Here is a 17198-nt window from a genome sequence, read left to right as displayed (position 1 = left end):
CTGTGATTCTATTTGCCTTACAAATTTATAATCGCTACATCTTGAGATATCCTTCCAAGTTATTTGTGCGTTTTTCCATCCAGCAGATTTTATTCATCATAGCAACTGTTGTGTAGTCTCCATAATGGGACCAAATCTGTCCTCTGGTCTTGCAGTCATCTAACAGCTGCGTATACAGCATGTACATTATTAGAGATGCTCAGGGAAAGGCATAAAACAGTCAGGATACATTGAAGCCAAAACATTTGTTTTTATTTATTTTTAAGTACCATACAAAATGTAATTTTAGAGTACCAGTCTTGGATACAAATACTGGGTTTACATTAGTAAACACTTATTTATTGTAAAACAGGAATAGCTTAAAGCAAACAGGCAAAATAAATTCTATGGTAAATAAGCAATGTGTAAAGATATCTTGTATACAAGAGGAATTAAAGAGTTACAAAACATTGAACACTAATTTATCTTAGAGATATTTTGGATAAAACAGCCTTATGGCATAAAACAAATGTAAAATCAAACATAGAATAAAAAAAAAACAGCTTATTTAGAAGAAGCTTTCAACATTTGTGTCAAATGGCTTATTGTGGTAAAAGACACACCCACTCTTCCAAGAAAAACTATGTACTAAAAATCTAATTTAACATTGATTATCCTAGAACAAATGAACTTAAACATGAAAATCTGTAACACATTATGTGTTCTAATTTTCTAGTAAATGGGTTCAAACTATATAAGTACGTTTTCACAGTATGCTTTTTCTTGTCTAATCTACAGCAACAACAAAAAAGAAGCTTATATGTTAGGGTCTAGAAGTGGAATGGAATAAATATAAAAAGGTGGTTAGGTATAAAAATCTAAAAATTTCCAAACAAGTCATCTTATCTGCATAGGGTTACATTATACAAGTTAAATTCTCTCTCCAGAGAAACATTGATTAGAGCAATAGGTAGCTCTTCATTAGGCACTAAAAAAAATGTAGAAAAATTGACGTAGTGCATATAATATTTTTTAATCTGGCATGTGCATCATAATCTAAACCGACTGTTGCAGTCTTTAGTGTATCAGTTTTTAAATGAAGAAGCAGCTAGAGACAAGAACATATTATTGGGAGAGACTACGTTGCAAAAGGAAATACTGAAAGAAGGTTACACAGGTAATATAACACAATTAACAATAAAAGTATTCAAAATAAACGCTATGAGTAAAATACTAAATATAGTTGTAGTTTTGGAGAATAAATTCAAATAATTCCATCACGCCTTAAGGGCTATACAACCTACATTTAAGTGGAAGTTCTGACTCTGCATAAGTACAGATCATGCTCTTAAACCCTGTGGGTATACCACTGGTTTAAAACAATCTGCCTAGTAAATTTAATTTACCAGAAGTCTGTTCTCCTTAAAAGTTGTGACATATTGACCCTAAGGAGGACATTAGATGGGCCGTCAAATTCTATGTTTCTAATAAAGACCTGTTTGGATCCTGCTCTTGTTTGAGTACTGCAAGTACGGATTAAATACAGTTCCACTCCAAATGTTTCTTTATAGAGCAGCCACAAAGGTGTGGATACACTGATTCAAAAAGGCAGGGTTTAAAAACTATAGAACATGAAACAACTTGCAAATGTAAACGGGTCACCCCTGGAGAGGACAACTGCAGATAGTACATCAATTCCACTTCCAGATAAAAGTGGAAAAAGCAGAAGTCTTTACTAGGCTGTAGGTTAGCAATAACTGTACTAATTCAGCGACAATTAGGGTTTACTTTGCTGTCCACCGAGATGTATGGCAAGGATACAACTTATCATCTGCGACATATCAGAATATTACAAGAAATAGAAAAGAATAGTGTTTCCTCTATATTTAAGCAAACAAAAAGAAATCCCCACCTTAGTTCATGAACATGAGACCAGATGTGTGTCAATAATCAAAGCCATAAAGAAGTGAAGAAGGCAGTGTACGTGAGGGTAGAACAAAACTCTGAAGCAGGTACCGGGTTGCTTAAGTACATTGAGACTAAAGTGCAACAGGATGTCATGAATGAATTATTGTGCGGTATTACAAGCAGTATGTCCACATCAGCTCAGAGGAGAATCAAGTGAACATTAACAGAATGAATTGGCAGGAATGAACAACTACATAACCACATTTTCCTTATTAGGACTAAGGTTCGCAGCACTGATCTCCAGTATCATGATGAACATGATTTTGGTCCTTCACTGCTACCAAATCCCATTGTTTTGACATCTAAATGAGCTATTCTTTGACTTCTTAAAATGTATAGCTTGTTATTAAATGGCCATCATGACGGACTGTAAATATATTAATGGTGGATTATGACTTTATATAGTGGTAAACTAATCAGTGTTAGATCTGACACCATGAAACATACACATTTCCATTTATAATCAAAACGCATTTCAAACTTGTAGCTACAAACATAAGAATATTACAGAACAGAAAGGGGAGGGGGGATATGGTGCATAATTAGGTGGGGGGTGTTTACTGTACATGTATAAAAATACAGCAATTCATTTTTCATTCAGTTTAACATATATAAGATCTCTAATATCTTGAGTGTGCAGGATTTAAAAATGTTCATATATTAGCAAACTAATTACTATAGAACAAATGACATGGCTGTATATTACCAGCATTGTCTCTGGTACATGGAAACAATTTATATTCAAGTAACAAATTTTTTCTTCAGTGCTATTTTTCATTTTAGTGAAATCCTGTAATTTATTGTATGCTTGTGTTATCTCATAGAAAGTGTATAGTAAACTGACTAAAAGATGTAGGGCATTACAAGTGCATTTAGGTCTGAATTTACTAGGTCACCACAACAGCACTGCCCTTATGTGCTCACACAATTTGCGGGTAGTGGTGTAGTAGCATAGAAAAAAATTGATGTTAGTGGTTAATCAGTTTTTTAATCAGTTGAACAGATTTGATCTGTAGAGAATTATCTTTAAAGGCACACTAAGGCTGGGTACACACGTAAAGATTTTCTGTCCAACCATCCAACTAGTTGATTGGTTGGAATGAAAATCTGGTAACAGATGGGAGTAACTGGTGATCAGCAATTTGGTCCTAAATGCCAGATAACAGATGAAAATGGTCTCATCAGACAAGTTTGCTAAATGTTTGATCTAAACAATTTGTTCAAACAACAGTTTTAGTCCTTTTTCCGGCATTTGGGAGCAAATAGCTGATTGTCATTTGCTTTCATACCCTACCATATTTTTATTCCTACCAATCAACTAGTTAGATGGCTGGACAGAAAATCTTTACGTACGTATGCACCTTAACTGTCAGAGACTGATGGGGAATGACCAATAGTTTACAATAGCCACAACTGACTTGTGCTATGATTGTGTACAAGTTCGTATAGTCCAGAGGGTGTTCATGCGTCCCTCATGCTGTTGTGGAACAACACATCCCAGCATGCTCTGCCACAGTTTTGCGATTAGGGAATGTTAAAACTGTGGCAGGGCATGCTGGGATGTGCAGTTTCACAACAGTTGGAGGGATGCATGTTGAACACCCCTGGTGTAGTCCTTTAGATGTCACTTTAAAATTGTGTGCATTTTCCTTTTTTGTCTTTTCTCCATCACATCATACAAAGTTACATTGTAATTTAATGAGAAACAAAATAAAAATAACTGTAGATTAGCCTGGCCAACCTGTGGTTCCCCAGTTGCTGTGAAACAAGTTCCAAGCATGCTTTATTAGCTGATTGGTGGAAAGGTATGCTGGGACTTGTAGTTTCACAATAGCTGGAGAGACACAGGTTGGCCAGGCCTAGTGTAGTTTATAGAGTAGCAAGTATATTAACGCTGGTTATCAACTGTTCAAATTCCTTACTAAATAACATATGAATCAGAAGATACACCACAACAAAAACAAGACAATTAATGATTATATGAAGTCAAATCCTTGTTTAAAAGAAGAGACTAATTTGTTAAGCACGTGGTCCCTTGAGAATCTTGACCAAAACGTTCCACGGAAAGTAAAAGAAGTTATGCTCTATCAACCGGAATAGAGAACTTGGCTATAGGAAAATACAGGAATGTGTAAGAGTAACTATCACTATGTGCTAGCTCATGGGAAAGACAATCATACCTGAAATGGACCAGGCCGTTTTCTCACTTGTAAAGAAGATTTAAAGTCATTTTTTAAACTGTACAATTTACACTTAACTCAAGTTTTAACCATAACCCTAAACATAGATTTAACATTATCACAAACAAAACAAAAATTTAAACTGACCGCTATAAAAGTGAGCTCTTATTTCCAAATCCTTCAGGGCTCAGTCACGCTGATTCACTGTTAATATGGTCTTCAGCCCCCAACGCTAGAAAATGCATTTGTTGAAAGTACCGCCGATTTTGTTATGTATGTAACTATATACTATTTAGCATGGGTGTGCATATACAAAATGAGTTTTAGAATGAGCATTAGTGAGGATGTCCTTATCAAAATAGATTACTTAAATTAAAAATGTCGATTTAAAAATGATTAAACTTTGCAGACCTCCACGAGACTCTTGATAAACACAGCTTAAAATGCCTTGTAGAAAAGGCACTCTGTCAAGGGTCCGATGGGTGGCAAATTAATATTCTCATCTAATCTATCAGGACCAGGCGCACCAAGAGGGGCTGCTTGGCGCGACTGCAGCAAAGATGAGTGAGGACACATCTGTACACCCACAGCATATATCCCTGAGTGCAATGAAATTCCATTTGCTTTCAATTTCGCCAGGGAAAACAAGTTGAAAAGCGGACCCATAAAGCATTTTACATGGAGGAAGCTAGGTAACCTGTCCTTGGAGAAATATATGGTGAGTTATGTGGCGAGCCAGCGTCACATTTTCCTACTAACCATTTAATATGGAGAGCGAAAACAACCCCTAATCTTCATAATATGTAGACACTATAGATTTATTTATATCTCAATTTTTTATAACCTTTATATTATCAATGACAACGACTATTGGCTTTTGTTGCCATTGCTTAAACTAAAACAACTGGGTTAATTTTACATAAAACTGCTTATTTGTTCCCTAGTCATCATATTGTTGATGTTAATAGCTGCAATATCACTGAAATGCTATCATTTCTTTGACTACATACCTTTGTAGAGAGAGCGAATTAAAAGGAGTCTGACGCAAAATTGCAGTCTTGTGTGTGTATTTTTAGTCAGATCCACAGCAGCGTTTTGAATTCTATTTGAGGTGTATGCCCAACAATAGCACAGTGATGTAGCCTGACAGTGTTAGTAGTAAATGCATAAGTTGCATTACTCTATTCATACACAATATAAAGTAATGAAGCAACTTGACATAAAGTAGCTAGGAGCTAATGAATGAAATCTTATAAGATACTACGATCAATATGCAAAATGACTTTCAGAAGGACTAGAGCAAGCTGCTGGTGCCATCATTAATGTCAGAATGTATTTTTTCACACAAAAGATACTCCTAAGCAGCTTATATAAGAATGCGTCCAAGTCTAACTAGATTGCATCTCCAGGGTGAGTGTTAAACCTACTTTTCCATGCCCTTACTGTATTTCAACTTGCTTGCCCGTCCCACTTTATGCCTCTCCAGGTGTAAGCTGCCGCAAGTCTAAGATGCTCTGAAATGTAAATATGAATGCATTTTGGTTAACGCTTTCACTATAAGCAGCAAAACCCTGTTGAGCATGTTAAAAATGAATCATTGGAGTATGACTTACTCTGTGCACTGCACATTTTGCTGATATTCTAAATAAAATGCGTTTGACTTATTAAAAAGTACTTCATCTTCATTTTTTTTTTCCACAGGTACTAATTAATTTCAACAGTCGTTTTCATTCATTTACATTAGGAGATATTATCCTATTTTCAGCAAACTCCTTTGATGGCTCAGAAGGGTGGTAATAGTAAGCAGATGCAGGTCAAGATTTTGGAAGTGAACAGATTTTGATAATACTACAAATAATAGAGAGGTATATTGCAAATCAATACAACACAAGAAATTGAAAGGAGGATGGAATTTGGAATGCTACATAATGTATATAGGAATTATAGGTACCCTGTCACTGTACAGGGCTGTCAACTGAGAATACTAATGAACCCACAACAGATTACCAACCACCTCAAAAAGAGAATCAGAGGTACTGAACTAGGTATAACTTCTAACATTCATTAATGGTTTCAATCACCACTGTATACGGTGAAAGCATTAAGTGATAACATGCATCTGTTGATACAAAGCTACTCTCACAGTAGAAGTACAATGAACAGACTCATCCCTCTCCAACTTGGCAATGCTCAATTTTTGTCTGAAGAGGAAAGAGGATGTCTCGATGAATTAAACAGCTGGATCCTTCATTTTTGTCTGGTTGTATAGAAAACAAAACGACCTACAAAGCTATTAATCCACCATGAGGCTATTCTAGCAGCAACAGTACTACATTTAAGAGGAAAGAGCCACACATTGCCATGGTTAGGATAGCCTGTAGTCAAACCTACAAACCTCCACGACAAAGCCATATCCTTTTGTGGCAGAAGTTGTTGTTGTTAGAAGATGGGCGTTTTACCGAGACGGTGATGCCAAGACAGGATATGTCAAGGTTACATTCAGGGCATCATTGTGCTGTAACAGGGATGTGTGCTGATAGTTTAGCACCAGTTCCTTCAATGAGGCGTAAAGGTAATAAGGTTCAGCAAAGCCATAGCCAGTGGCCGTTTTGTAGATAACACAGTGTTTGGTGTCACCATCGACCCTAAAAATGGGAGATAACTGTGAGTAAAGGCATCGAGTATGAATATATCTACTCTGGACATAACATTTCTTTTACTGTAAGTAATCTTTTATGCAACATGTATATTAGAAAAAAAAATAGAGAAGAGGTAGACCGGTTAGAGGGAAGAGGGCACGGTAGTATATAATCTAAAGTTAATTTAGATATAGAGCACAAAAAATAGAATGCAAAATATGAAGAAAACCAGAAAGGAAAATAATTGATGAAGATTGATTAAGTGAACAAGGAGAAAAGTCTATTAATGGTGTTCACATTGTTTAATGACCTTATACTTACACAACAGAGCAAGCATAGCAACCTTTCTGGCGACTCTCACGAATCAAGAAGGTACCATCTGCCTTCCCGGCTAGCATCTCTTCAGCCTGCTCGCGTTTCATCTTTCCCATGTACCAGGTTCTCTCTTCATGGTGTGGGAGATCCTCATCTTCATCCATCATGGAGTATGGACTACAAGGTAAAATAGACTAGTGTGATATCCTACTGAAGAGTCATCCTCTAAATCAGTAATTGCTGCACTACTTGTATACACAACGGTCTACTGGTCCCTTTAAATAATTTAAGGTAGGTGTAAATATGGAAGATTATGTTTCCTTATTACTACGGGATGATCTTTTTACAGATATACCAAATTTTTAATGGTAGTGTTGAATATGCGCACACATATTGTAGGTACCCTTTCACATCACAGTGTTACATGAAAAAATAATTACACCAAGGCACATTTAAAGAAGTTATATATTTAGGATTGCTTATTTTAGCAGAATTAGGGGTACATTTGTTATACTCCATTTAAGGTTTATCACTGCACTGTAAGCATTGGTACACTCCTTGCAAGCAGTGATCTCTCTCTACCATACTGTATCTGTGTACTACAACAGAAAGTATGTTGCGTAAAATAATTACAAATCATTTTCAATAGAGAAAACAGGAAGACAGACATAACTTAGATGAATGTAAGAATGTGCACATATTCTCATGCTGGACATATATGTACATTAATGTTACCGTCTTGTTTCTACTCTTTTTATACACCAATAAAAAGCATGCAAGTTGTTCCTTACATTACTGATGCACCTTACTTGAAGTCAGAATTTAACAAGCAACACTTACTCTTCTGGCTCATTCTTCATGTCCAGCCATTCGCTGATGTCTTTCTGTCGGGCGCCATTCCCCAGCAGCCAGCTAAAAAATTGGGCAAGGTCGTGCAATATAAATTGTATGCAATAACCACAACATGTTTTCATTTATGTGTGGGTAGTAGAAATGAAAATTTTTTTGTTTATTTGATTATTATTGTTCTCAATATCACACATAATACTCATTTAAGCTCATGTTACTGAGATTTCTTAGAAAATGCATTAATGCACCAAATGGAACCCAAAGGTTTATAACCAGAAATGCTGAATACAATATAACCTTAGAAAATTGCCATCATTTAGTCTATGGCATACTGGTATAGGCTCTTGTAAGTTACGCCTTCTTGACATAATGTTTCTGCAACTGCACTGTTATACAGTGAATATCACTTTCTGGATTCATTAACATTTTCATAGCAACAAGGACAATCTCTATACATAACCTGGTTTGCAATTCTAAAACATTATTTTGAACTTCGTTTTCTGTGTATACCATCACTACACTTTGTAATTTGATTAGTCAGTTTAATAAGATGAAGTAAGAATTGGGGAAGAGAGGGAAAGTAAAGTATACCTTATCCTTTTCCCTAGCCTCTTGTGTTTTAGATACTGCTAATCGATTATTACTGCATTACATTTCTGCTGGAGTTCTGCAATTAGACTGTCATTTTTTTTAAATATGTAAAAATCTTGTTGAACAAATTTTGGTTGTTCAATCTTGGTACACATTAGTATTCATTTTTCATATTTGATTAGTAAATAAAAAAATGTACATTATTTTAATAATAAGTGAATTATATTACTGAATAATAAGAAGTGCTATTCTGATTGAAGACAATTCAGAAGAGCCTAAGAGTCGTCATACTGAAGCATATTACTTACACTAGATACTGGTCTCTAAGTTTACGCAGCTGCATCAGGTCCGGCTTCAAACTATTCATCTTTTTGTCAATCTCGCGGTTTTCAGTTGCTTGTTTCTTTAAGTCTTGCTCCAGTTTGCTTTTGCTTTCATGGATCTCGGTCACACGAGATTTAAGCTTCTCAGAGTTAATCATGATCCTATTGGTAGATAAATGAACAGAAATAGAGATTGTTTTGAGAGGGAGAACAAAATATGGATATGCATAGGTAAAAAGTCCCATTACATTCCTATCTCTTGAGCCTCAGGTAAAGTACTGAAACAAGGGCTATTAAACAACTACTATGTTAAGGAAGACAGACATAATCCTATAGAACAGAATTTCCTGGACACTAAAGGTATATTTACTAAAGTGCGGGTTTATAAAGTGGAGATGTTGCCCATAACAACCAATCAGATTCTACAGTATTTACTTAGCACCTTCTAGAATATTAGCTAGAATCTGATTGGCTGCTATGGGCAACATCTCCTCTTCTATAAACCTGTACTTTAGTATTTTTTTAACAATGAATGCAACAGCTATACACAGTTGTGAGTTATTGCAATATGAATTGGTGGCATGTATGTAGATCTCAGAATGCTTTCATGTAAGAAAAATGTGCATTTTAGAAATAATTTCCAGTGAAATCAGTATGTGTAAACTTAATATGTTGTTTATTTTTCACAATGTTTTTCCTGCAAGCCTACTACATGACCGATATTTAAAAAAGCTCTTTCTGGAGCAATAGTAGAAGCTACTTGGAACAGACTTTCAGGAACTTGGGTTTAAAGTTAGTTTCCTCTTATAATAAATGGTATTAACCTTTTATGTTCCAGGAGGAGGCTTCTTCTCTTCGCTATGTTTTAAGTATTTTTGTATAATATATACACACACACATATATATATATATATATATATATATACACACACACACACACACACACACACACACACACACACACTATGGTAGGCAAACTTTGTTTACGGCACAAAATTATCACAAATATTGTATAAAATTACCTTCACACTGTGTGTATAAGGTGTATATGAAAATTAAATTTCATGTATATACACAAATTTTGGTTGAGTCACAAAATTATTGAAAATATTGTATAAAATGACCTGCAGGCTGTGTGTATAAGGTGTATATGAAACATAAATGCATTCTGTGTTTAGATTATTGGAGAGGCCTTTACAAAGGCTCAAGCGGTGCAGAAATGTTGACCACTTGCCTGACATGGTCAGCTGCCGTACTTAGTCAACCCGGCGGGCTCCTCTTATCACAGCAACCTCCTGGCGGCTGGGCTACAGAAGGATTGCCCACCTGTTGCTGCAGACTCTGATGCACAGTTTGCAACCGCAACCTCCCTCCTCTCCCAGGAAGCACAGAAGCAGCAGAGATGGGCATGGTAGGTTTCAGCGGTGTGCAAATAGAGGTTAGTTCACATGGCAGATTGGCTTAACCAGAGAATTGGTTTACTAACCAGGTAGCCGAATAATACAGGGTTAAGATTAATGCAGCAGGTACAGGATGCAGATATATCTAATTGCAGCCAAAAGCATCAGGGTTATGTTAGGTGTTGTGGTGTGCTGGGTAATACACACACTGTAAGGGCAATAATCAGTGGGGGCACCAGGGTTAATAATGTATTATTCTGCGGTGATGGCACAATGGACTTTGGTGTGTATACTGCCTACGTTAATGGAGGAACTCAGGGGCACGCCCGTATATCCCGGACGTCATAGACATGCAGTGTAGCCAAGCATGCGCTGAAGGCACATGCGGGAGTGCAGCTGCAGACTGGTAAAGAGGCAACACACAGCAAAAAATTGCTTTATTCTACAGTTTAAAAAAAAAAAAAGCAAACAAACCTGTTCTAAATTATTTATCCTTCTATTACAGCATTTAAACTGGCAGTTCTCTCAGGCTTCTCAGATGACGGCATTTCACTGGATCTGAGACGAAGGCGGCTTTTAGCAAATGCTTTTCACTTAAGGTGACCATACATGGCACGATATTCGTGCCAATCCGACTGATCAGCACGATATAGGTGCTATATCATGCCATGTATGAGCACAATATCATACCAGATATCGTGCTGCGCGCTCCCGCGGGATCGTATATTGCATCCCCAGATCTTCCCGCAGGTTCATCTGATCTGGGATGCGATGTACGATCCCATTCAGATGGAGGAGCCGGGATACGGTCAGCGGGGACCGTACGATTGCCAGCGGTGACAGCACGATCCGTCAACCGACGGATCAGCAGTCACCCTACACGGTCCATCGCACCATGTATGGGCACCATTAAATACATACAATGGGAAATAAAACATGCATATAAAAGAGACCGGAGTAATCGTAACCCATTTTGACGCAAGGCATCAAGAAGTAATAGATTTCAAGGATTCAGATACCAAAACCCATATAACAGGATATTAACTGGATGGGTGTCTGAAGGCACCATCCAGACCCCACCTCCTCGGATATACAAAGAAACAATAGAGGAAAGCTCCAGAAATCAAATCTACAATTCAACATTTGAAAAGTGTCGAAATAGCAGACCAACATAATGAGGAAAGAAATTAAATAAATAAATTTGAAAACACACATCTAATGTCCCATAAGAATGGACTACAACACACAGCCACCCCCCAAGAACCCCCACCCTGTATGACCACCTCCCGCAACTTATGGCATACCTGGAACCCCTAGACCCCCCTAAACTATAAAAAATGAGGGCAGTTATACCCATGAAGCATAAAGGAATGGTACTCCAAGCCCAGGAATATGGAGCCAGCGTATAGACTTCCACAAATAGTATATAGGACGAATGTCAAATTATAGGAACAAAATATAGACACATCAAATTTGGGGATATAGAGAATAGACTTACTAGCAGGATAATTCTGCATACACCAAAGGTAAGTACACAATTGCAGCAAAAACAATCAAGGTGATCAGACCGTCTCGAGACCTGCAGGACCAGCAACTTTAAAGCGTCCCAGGTAAAGTCAAACAGGGAAAAAAAGATCATAACTCAAATCTGGAAAGACTGCATTGCCTTGATCGCCGATGACAAATGAACTTTCAATTCCACGAGGACGAAGAGCAAACAGGAGCATCATAATATAAAGTTATCACAGGAAATATTATTCAGGAAGAGCTCAGGGAAAAAGTCTTTGACAAACCACGGTGAGAAGTAACAAAGAAGAGAAAATGGCGCAAAAATAATAACAGACACCGAGTAGGAATTCAGGATCTGTATAGTGCACTGGTTCCCAAACTTTTTTGAATCACGGCACACTAGAGTATCAGCATTATTTTCACGGCACCCCTAAGCCGAAAGTTTGTTATTGAGAAATTCAGAAAAAAATGTAGTGAAGTAGTACAGTGAAGCAAATTGTGCTTATCTGTCATCCTTAGGTTTGGTTATATAGTGATGGACAGGTTTGTGCTTCTGTTTGTGCACATATATACATTACAGTGACCATAAAGAATTTGATGTGGTGCTGGGTCACCAACCTGGAGGCACCCCTGCAAGCATCCCGAGGCACCTCAGGGTGTCCCGCCACGCACAGCTTGGTTACCACTGGTATAAGGGTATTTTACTTCTCCACATGCTCAGGCAAATCCTCCAAGTGGACAACAGAGAAACACAGGTCCGAGTAGGCAAAGGAAAAGTCATTGTGAAGCTCCGCCACACGTGCTTCCACCCAGTTCCCTGATTCACCGCTGGTGAATGGATGTTGGGCTGCTGCCGGACCTAGCGTGAACACTACAATACCATCACTCATAGAGAGACTACTCGACGAAAAGCAGCACATCACTACCTCATTCTGACAGAAATACAAATATCTGACAGAAAAAGTAAAAAAATTGCAGAATTACAAAAAAACTGAGCTGCCTCGAAACAGGATCTCATTTTCCCCATCAGCTTTATGCAATTGACACGGATTACCCTGTCTGCAAGACAGCTGACTGCTCCTCTGATTCTGGATTGTCATCTGCGACCTCCAGTAGTAAAAAAAAAAACCCTGAGACATCCAAAGTTGAATAGCAGGCACAGAAAGGGATGAAAAGGGTTGGGATGAGATTTGACCTTTGAAAAATGTATTACTCAAACATGGGCTTCCAGCATTCTCTTCAGTCAGCTGCAAATGGATCAGGAGGAAAGGCTAGGTTTGCTTTTATGAGAGAATGTAGCCAAGGTACGGAATGACCCACTGTATGCAAAAACAGCACCAGGACTTTGAAAAAGACCATTAGATGTGTGGCCAACTAGAATGAAAGCGCTATGAACTGGTAAGGGTTCATTCCATATTAGATCCCCCCCCAAAAAAAAAAATGAACTGTCCACCACCCATCTTAGATTTGTACAATTTTATTTTATGAGAGGATGTCAAAACTATTTTTTTGCCAAATATCTCGAATGTCTGCCCGAAATATTGATTTTTCAATTATTTAAACTATTTACTAATCACGGCTTATTTATTCAGTTTATTTGAAGTACTGTATCACGGGTGTTTATTAAGGGATCACCACTAAATTTGGACCCCTTTTGTAGATTTCCTCCCGAATACAAAAATCCAAACCAAATTACTTTATCTGCCTTATGTTTCGAATTACAGCAAAAATTCAAGAATTGAAAAAGCAGGGTTAAATCAACATAACATATCCCAATTTTTACCGTGATACATCAAATAAACTGAATACATAAGCCGCGATTAGTAAATAATTTAATTAATTGAAATATCAATATTTAAGAATGTTAATCAAAATATAAGATGTTACAAATCTACCAGTCTGGAACATGAAGTAAAGTATCTTTTATATCCATGGAGGAGAGAGACACATTGGAGAAATATCCCAAGTCTTCCTGATCTTTTGAGCCTGGGACAAAGTTCCCAACAAAAGTAGGGACATGAATGGCCCACTGAGGGGCAACCCCTGGTCTCATCTAGAGACGTGAAAAAGAATTATTAGAAGCATTAAGGTCCTAGAGGTACAAACCGCCTGGGTGAAGGTCCTAAAAGTTACCATAACCTCTTTCTAGAATGACTCTGACAAACTGATCGAAGGGGGCATGGTTCATCAGTCCAACAAAAGCACCCTAGCTAATCTTACCCTGCTCCATCGTTGATAGTTCAAAATTGGAATCTTCTGGGAAATGGACCATGGCACTTACAGGGTCTACTGGATGACAAGCACTCAGGCCATCTCTCCAGGAAAACAGACATGAAGGCAAAACCTTTCTGCAGGTTATCTGACCCAGTGAGGCATGGGTTTTATCGTGTGTGGCCCACTGAGAGAAGGGCCTCTAAGAAGGAGTGGCGACAGCTGAAAAACCCAAGGTAGGGGAATGAAGAATCTGTTCACTCACACCCTGAGGACGCTCTGACCTTTCTTTGCCAGTTTTGGAATTGTATGCACCAGTCTCTTGATCGCCAACTTCACCACCTCAAATGCATCCCCTCCTGCAGTGTCTACAGTCCCAGAAATAGCACATTGGGTATCTGGTTTCAAACATCCATGGGGTAATTTAGTCTGGTATGCAAAACATGTGTAGTACAGTACAGATAGAAAACGAGGAAGCGCATAGGCAGAGACTGGAATATTTCTGGTCCTGGGCACCTGTAGTTAGCACACCAGGAGCACTACTAACAGTAGCAGAAGAGGCAGGGAAGCCCATACAAATCCATCTCCAGTGGAGTTTTCAGTTAAAGGAAAACTTACACAGCTGCTCCTGCAGCACTCTATGCATCGCTCCATTGGCACTAAACTAAACTGCATTTTATGCAAGTTTGCTAACTATATTTAATATTCATCACTTACATATAAGTGTATGACGTGCACTTCTATTTTGAAATAGAAGTCCGTATAACAATAAAAAATTAAACTGCAGTGCTATTGGTGGATGGGTCCAACAAATACGTTTTCATTTGCAGGACTGCCTACTCCAGCCCCAGTGCCTTCTACATACCACAGTAAAGTTCCTCAGATCGCAGAGATGAGAAATGAGAACTTTCCTGTTTTATTCTCACCTCTCTATTTCCTGATTGTTGCCCTCCCTGCGACACTTCTCCATGTAGTCTTTTGTGAATGCTTCTTGTGTCTGGCACTGCTCCTCAAAGATTTTGATGGTTTCTTTAAAGGCTTCAATGGCTGTACGCCTCATCTGCAGTTCCTGTGTAACATGGGAAGGTAGGCGTTTGAAAAGAGAAACAACATCATCCAAATGCAATGTGCAGCAGATCCTATCCAAGGGATTACCTGAGTTGTTCTGGTGTATTCCTCATAGAGAGTATCAAACTCCCGGCTTTTATCTTTGTACTGTTGGTGATAAATTTTAAGCTGTTCTCCTACAGCCTCCACACTGTCTTCTTTAACAATCTGGTCCTACATTTTCATGAAATTAATGTCAATATACAAAGGATAAAAGGAGAAGGAAGGAAACAGATGTCCTTTAACCATGGAGAGATAGAAACATTAACATCTCACCTGCTGGTATTTGGACATGGGGTACAGCAATTTGGTGTCTAGTTTTGCATTATACTGCGCTAAAGACTCATGTCGGTAATGTGTGATTAGAGCCACCACAGAAGTAAAAGTTAGTGGTTCTGAGAAACCGTACATGTTGTCACGATGGAATATTTTGATCAGCTTGTTATTTCCACCCTTTCTGTAAGGCAAACAAGATGACAATGTTAGTATATATATCTTGTTTGTGATTTTGTAACTGCTAAACTCGGTACAGGACAAGAGGAAAATAAACACAACCACTAGAAACCATTGCACACACTATCATGACTGGTGCTTATTTTCCATCTCATACTTAAATCACAAACCCCAATATCCAGTTGTAATATACAATAACACAACTTAGGTGAGCGCTATGGAATGGAATATATTCACAGATCAGCAATTTCTGCTCCGTTATATTCATGAACTCTGCCGTAATAGAAGCAAAGCAGTTGTTTTCCTTTAGTTTGGCCACCTACAGACATGTTCACATACATCTTACCTCCATGCACTACAAGTCGCGTTAAACATAATGCATGAGCACCGAGCAACTCGGTAGCACTGAGAGTCTTTTCGTGCAACTTTTTATTTTCTTTGGTGTCTTATTTGCAAAGTGATGCGAATAGGACGCACAAGGAGCTTCTGCTGATTCAAACCTATATTATGTATGTGACTGTGGGTGTATCTGCATGCAAAATGCCACGTTAAAGTATCAGCGGCTGCGACACCGTAACATAGTATTTTGCATGCAGATACCCCCGCAGTTGTACACAGAATATAGGCTTGCTACATATCATTTTCATCAGCAGAAGTGGCTTGTGCATCCTATTCACATCACTTTGCGAATAAGACATTTGCAAGGAAAAAGTTGCTGAAAAAGACGTTCTAGGCTACCAAGACACACCGCGGCATGGCGCGACTAGAAGGGGCGTTTAACGCGTAAGGATGTAAGATGTATGTGGACACATTTGTATTTATGTAGCTACCACAATTTGGATAAATCCACTGTGGCAATGTTTCACACTCTGTGTGCTTCCGTTTTCCACAACCTGCACCAATACTCCCTGATTTGCTCAGGGTCTGTCACCACCATTTCCTGAAATAACATTAGCAATAGCATTAATAGTGCCGTTCATCAGTTAGCATTACTGCATGTGCTCTACCCGCCCTAGGAGAAATGTAAAAACACTTCAGTAAATGGAAACACTCCTGTGGAGGCTGTCTATAGGGTACAAAGTAAGCTGAACTTTTTCACTCAAGGACTGTGCTCACCATTTACCTGTTTACTTAGGGGAATAAAATCAGACGGCAGTGGAGAAAGAAGGAAATGCTTGCCTTGATTTCATTCCGCTTTCTGTATGAATGGTTGACTGCCAGAAATGTTTCCATAAACACTCAATCATTCATTTCCAGGAAGTTAATTCAAACATTAGATAAGCATTGCCAGTTCATGTAAGAAATGTGCTTACCTAAGAGTTAGCGTGTACTCCCCTGGAATTTTGCTGGCAGCATCTCTCACCAAAAAAGTCCCATCTGGTGTGTCTCGAAGTTTATCATTCACCTCTTCTCTGAAAACAGGAACAAAATGAACATTACATGCTTATGCTTTATTAGGGCACATCTAATGGCATATGACGTAAATGGTAACAAGATGCTATTATTATACCATCTCCCATTCCATTTCTCACTAATGCAAGGTAAATATAATTCTAGAATCAAGTACATGCAGCTGTCAGAGTATTGTTATCTTCCTGCAGTTTGTTGACTTCCAACTAAATTACTTAAGTTGTAAAACTCATAGCTATTGCTTTGTTAAATTAACAATAGCGC

The 17198-nt window shown here is 38.1% G+C and overlaps 1 protein-coding gene across 3 annotated transcripts in view; it reads right to left on the bottom strand.

The window, feature by feature from the left end:
* Positions 1-241: 241 nt before the first annotated feature.
* LOC148501151 (phosphatidylinositol 3-kinase regulatory subunit gamma-like) overlaps positions 242-17198 on the bottom strand; it is a 124504-nt gene continuing 107547 nt past the window's right edge. The window contains exons 9-17 of one of the 3 annotated variants that reach the window (XR_015870077.1): positions 16838-16936; positions 15348-15528; positions 15120-15245; positions 14891-15033; positions 8830-9006; positions 7922-7993; positions 7088-7258; positions 5741-6772; positions 242-5641 (exon numbers count right to left, since the gene is read on the bottom strand). Coding sequence is in view for 1 of the 3 variants with exons in the window: in XM_088450863.1 (XP_088306989.1) it covers positions 6583-6772; positions 7088-7258; positions 7922-7993; positions 8830-9006; positions 14891-15033; positions 15120-15245; positions 15348-15528; positions 16838-16936 (1159 nt within the window). In the remaining 2 variants the exon portion in view is untranslated. Of the gene's footprint in view, positions 6773-7087; positions 7259-7921; positions 7994-8829; positions 9007-14890; positions 15034-15119; positions 15246-15347; positions 15529-16837; positions 16937-17198 lie in introns of all 3 variants that reach the window. The other 2 variants (XR_015870078.1, XM_088450863.1) reach the window with 2 other exon arrangements.

This window comes from Taudactylus pleione, unplaced genomic scaffold (genome assembly GCF_031769625.1).
Source record: "Taudactylus pleione unplaced genomic scaffold, aTauple2 ptg000532l, whole genome shotgun sequence".
Taxonomy (NCBI): Eukaryota; Metazoa; Chordata; class Amphibia; order Anura; family Myobatrachidae; genus Taudactylus; species Taudactylus pleione.
Note: the sequence above shows the minus strand (reverse complement) of the source record. Positions and strands in the feature narration are given on the sequence as shown.